The sequence below is a fragment of the Penaeus vannamei genome, chromosome 4, assembly GCF_042767895.1.
Source record: "Penaeus vannamei isolate JL-2024 chromosome 4, ASM4276789v1, whole genome shotgun sequence".
Taxonomy (NCBI): domain Eukaryota; kingdom Metazoa; phylum Arthropoda; class Malacostraca; order Decapoda; family Penaeidae; genus Penaeus; species Penaeus vannamei.
The window spans coordinates 404,120-409,119 of NC_091552.1; the positions used below are offsets into that span (position 1 = coordinate 404,120).

At 36.1% G+C, this 5,000-nt stretch overlaps 1 protein-coding gene across 1 annotated transcript in view; it reads left to right on the forward strand.

Moving 5' to 3' along the window:
- Nucleotides 1-5,000, forward strand: part of NC2alpha (negative cofactor 2 alpha) — a 15,011-nt gene that overhangs the window by 8,212 nt on the left and 1,799 nt on the right. The window contains exons 3-8 of the mRNA XM_027371745.2: nt 1-84; nt 222-445; nt 1,031-1,157; nt 2,633-2,729; nt 3,434-3,552; nt 3,759-5,000. The exon at nt 1-84 is cut by the window's left edge and continues 10 nt beyond it; the exon at nt 3,759-5,000 is cut by the window's right edge and continues 1,799 nt beyond it. Of these exons, the coding sequence (XP_027227546.2) occupies nt 1-84; nt 222-445; nt 1,031-1,157; nt 2,633-2,729; nt 3,434-3,552; nt 3,759-4,182 (1,075 nt within the window). The 3' untranslated portion in view covers nt 4,183-5,000. The remainder of the gene's footprint in view (nt 85-221; nt 446-1,030; nt 1,158-2,632; nt 2,730-3,433; nt 3,553-3,758) is intronic.

A 5,000-nucleotide genomic window follows, 5' to 3' on the forward strand; every position in this document is an offset into this window, starting at 1 on the left:
GGAATTATTTGTTGAGTCACTTTTGACACGTGCAGGAGAAATTACCACAGCCCGTCATGCACGGACACTGACGCCAGCCCACTTGTAAGTTAACTATTGAGGTTATAATTCCTTAAATATGATGCTTGATACAGTACTTGATTTTCAGATTAGTAGTGTGACATAATATGTAAGCAAGTACAAGTAATATGCTAATAATTTTATATCTTTTTACATCTCAGAAAGCATTGTATTATGGCAGAGAGGAGATTTGACTTCCTGCAGGACCTAGTGGCTTCTGTAGCAGATATAAATGCCGATGGTGACACTGAGCCTGGAACTCCTACGCCACGCACTCCCATGACACCTGTAACACCTTCGTTTCCCATGCCAGGAAGTGCACCTGCAATGCCCAATACACCTTCGGCATATCCTCTTACCACTCCAATTGCAGCGCCACCATCAGGTGAGACAGTTCAGGATTTCAGCTCCACTGTTGGTGCATTGATGAATTAGGATTTTATAACATGTCATCAATATATTTTGTATTGTTTATTTGAATTCTGGGAAATTCTTCTAAAAGGTTGAACATTTGCTGTAGAAAGGAATATTTGTATAAAGCATTGCAAGTGATATTGCTGGTATTGCTGCTCACTTCAGGGAAGCTTGTTACAATGAATGGAAACTTCCCTAAGTAAAGCACTGCATTGTTGGTTTGGTTTTGAAGTAAAGTTTTCTCGGTGAAGTCAACATTTGCTTTTGTTAAAGTAAAGTGGAATGTTATTTTTATTACTCGAAAAGGGGTAACAAAGTATAAGATATTGTCAGGACATGTGTTTTCTCCAGTTTATTTCATGATTTTTACTCATTTTGATGGAAGATTCTTAAGCAAATGCTATTATTTTTTATTGGACTGTGATTTTTTCAGTGATTAGTATTGATTTTCTTGAAGATATGTGGTTATGATGGAGTTTATAAGAAGACTAGAAATCGAGGAGTAAATGAACATTAAGTAACTGTACAAACAATGCATTGAAATTATTTGTAATAGGTGAAAGCTGGGCAGAAAACAAAGAACAAAGAGGACGAGGAAGAGGAAGAGGCAGAGGTCGTGGGAGAGGAAGAGGAAATGCTTCAGCGACAGCAGCTGTTGCTGGCCGTGGCACACCTAGACCAAGGTCAGTTAACAAAATTTTTTGGTTATTTGAATCAGTATGTAGCTATATGATTGAATTTACACTTTGTGTTTGTGTTTATTTTGAATATATACCTAACCCTTTGCTATTGTGCCTAATTGGTCAATGATTCACTGAATTTATATCAGGGAAAAAAAACTGAACCTATTGAGAACATAAATAAAATGTCATAGCTTCTGTTAAGTTGAATGCCAGCAGGAATTGAATGCCAGCAGGAATGGGTAGACAGGGTTGCCTAATGGCACCTAGAGGGCTTGCTTGCTTGCAATTCACTTATCAAAACTTGTTGTTTGATGGTCAAGATCACACACTATCAATATCATCTGTACTTTTCATAAAGTGATGAAAGTGGAAATATCAGTTAGTCACTGAGTAACAATGTGACCAATTAGAATAATACTAAGTGCACAATCTAACTTCAAAACTATTATGTCACTAAATTTTGTGTGGGAATGGGGTGCATGCTAGCAGAGGGGAATTCATGATAGTGAAGGAACACATGATAGCAGAGGGTTAAGGTTTTAGTAATATACACAACAGTATAATGATACATGCAAATACACACAGTTATGAAGTTATGCATTGTAGAGTGGCAGTGGCCATTGTATTGTGTGAACTGGGGTTTGTAGGGTTAGGTAGATATACAGAAATTCTTTTAAGTGGTCCTCATTTAGTGTGACCTTTTAACCCACTAACGATGGGTGTTCCATATATAAGACATCCAAAAAATAAACATTGCTGGGTGTTCCGCCAGTGTGATGCTGTATTGGGGCTTGCACTCTGATGCAGCAGCGGGCCACGGCGGACGGGCAGACAGAGTTTGGGGCAGCTCGGCATGCCGATTTTGTAGCCGCCTGGAATCTTTTATTTTCGGCTTCAAAATATACCCGTGTTAATGGGTTAATAAAGAAAAACATAATTCACTGTTTACATTTGTACAAAGAAAAAGCAACATTTACAGTAGTAACATAAATATTTTTTATTAATTCTTTTTTATTTTATCATTGTAATGAGTGACTATTTAAAACTTCCTTGCAGTCTAGTTTGCATATTCTAATCTTCGCACACTTATGAACAGAACTACCTATGCACACACATGCACACAGTTATTTACTTATGCACAATCACACATTTAATCAGGCACATGCACACACTTATCCACACACACATGCAGACCACCATTTGCAAGTATAGAGACAGCTTAATTCAAATACACATGCTCATTCACGCACTCTGTTTGTTACATGAAACTTACCTTCCCTGTAGAAGTGAGATATCAATTGGAGAAATATAAAATTAACATTTATTCTTGTAACTGATTGATGACCAATTATAGATCTCTGTTTGTTAATGAATATGATATCATAGGTTTCACATCTTTCAACTTCCATTGATACTGATTGTTGAAAAGCATTTTTATATTCTCCGTTTGCTAATGTGTTTTGTGGTCTTTTCAGAGGACGGCCAAGAAAAGTCGTGGCGCCGACTAAGCTAGTAGAGGATCCTGATTCTGACGATTGTCTTTCTTTGGACGTTGATACTGATGAAAATGAGGTGAACTCTTGTAGAAATCTGTTTAATGATGTAATAAATTTTTTACAGATCATTTGGATAAGTTTTGCTCTGAAAATGAACAATATGGTTTATATTTGTTTATGCTGTAATCTTTTTCCTTTTTGAAGTTATGTAGTAATGTAAATTAATAAGCAACTTGATTATCACAAAAGACAGTAAATATTTGTTACCAGTGCATAATATCTGGAATTTGATTGCATTCTATTGCAATAGAAAAGGAAGTAGAAGCATGTGTAATGATTTATTTTTAAAGATAAAAAAGGACAAGAAAGCTTTGGAACATTTATCTAGGTTGAATTTGAGTAGATTACCAGGTGTTAATTAAGACAAAAAGTATACATCTTGCTTTATCTTTTAAGGGGAGTTTTTGGCAAAAATGTAGGTATGCAATATGATATTGATTATGGATGAATTGCTATAAAGAGTTTTATCATTACCCTCCCCTGTATATCACCCCACTCAAAAAGAAAAAAAAAGTGTAATAGGACCTTTATGGTTAGTTCCACTGCTTTCAAAATAATTCAGCTACAGAAAAAAATATGATCAATACTTTGTATAGGAATGATTCTACTTGCTTATGGTTTTTGTTTTGCTGAAATCTGTCAAAAATTGCAGGATCGTTTTTTATTCTTTACAGGGACATACTATTGTAATACTGATATTTTCCATAACCTTACCCACAGGATGGGTCAGAAACAGATGAAGAGGTGATTGCAGTGGCAGAAAATCCCAGTGGAAACTCCAGAAAGTCCCCTTCACCTCCACATCCAAACCCAGTCCCCAGCCTGAAAACACAGCCAAAGTAAGTGTCAAAGCTTGGGAAGCCAGGTTCGGAAATTCTTCGGTAATGATTTATCAGGTGTGATTTATTGATTTATGGAATCAATAGCTTAAAAGCAGTAATGCAATATTTTATGATGATAATCCTTTGCGCCTTTATGTACATAACTTATGTTATGTAGTGGGTTATATGTGATTCATTAGTGATTATTATTGTTATTTTTTCAGAAGTGAAAGTTCGCCGCAGATTCCTGGCTTACAGATATCTGTAGGTGGAGGGTTTACCCTTGGTGGAGCAGCAGGAACAGGTAACAGCCCAATCACTTCCCTGTCATCTGTGCTCACAACCTCTGCAGTTGGCACTGGTCAGGGCATTCAAATCACCATCCCTGCATTACCTGCTTCAGGCATAAGTGTGCCTGAAGAGGAGGTTTCACCAACTGCCAGTGTTACAAAGTCTCCAAACCAGTCTCCCAGCACACAACTCACAGCTGGGGTACGCCCTTCATTTGGAGTACCTGTTCCTGTTATAACTTCAGTTCATGCCCTACAGAACAAGCCACAAGGGCCCACCTCATTGACATCATCTGTTAAACCTTTACCTTCCCAGTTGTCAATTAATAACCAAGTTGATGAAGATTATGATTCTTAGTGATGTAATCAAGTATGTAAATTATAAAGTTACCTCTCCTAAGTAAGCTAATGATAAGTCTTTTCAAATCTCATTACACTTGAGAACAAAGTTAAAGATACCTCTTATAATTTGTCTCTCTTATTTAAGCCTTTCAGCTCAGTGTCCTTGTTAAGTATCTTAATATAGCTTACTGGAGACACCAACAGGATTTAACCATTGAAAGAGTTGGAACAGTTTCAGCTGTAAGCACTATTTTAAAGGTGTTATAGTTATGTTTTCATTTGTGATCATTGTATTCAATGCTTGAGAACGTGATATTAAAAGGAAAGTATTGATTTTATGTCCTGTATATTGAAGTCGGATGCAGATTTGTCTTGTAAGTATAGTAATGTAAGGAGTCAGATTTTCTCATCAGTGGTATTCTAGTATTATTAATTGTGATAAAAGGGTATTGTGATTCCTTTCACTTACTTTGGGAAATATATATAATGCCAAATGTGAGATCAGGGTATGGAAATCTACTTTGCTCAATGCACGTGCAGAAGGTGATGACCCACTATGGTTAATGAATTTATTTTTTTTGCTATCACTTCAAGTCGTATTTATTAGAATTGGTGATGTTATTTGTCTATGTTAGAATTTTGAATTACATTACAAAAATCATCTGAAAGTGGTGACATGCAAAGGAAAAGGACTTGGAAAAGAAAGGTGAAGAGGAAGCCAAATAATTAGAAATAAAAGTAAGATACAGATATTTAAGGGATAGTTGTCTGCTTGTGTTAATGATGAACTTTATGGCATATGTATATTTTTCACGGCAAGGATGAATGAGGTTG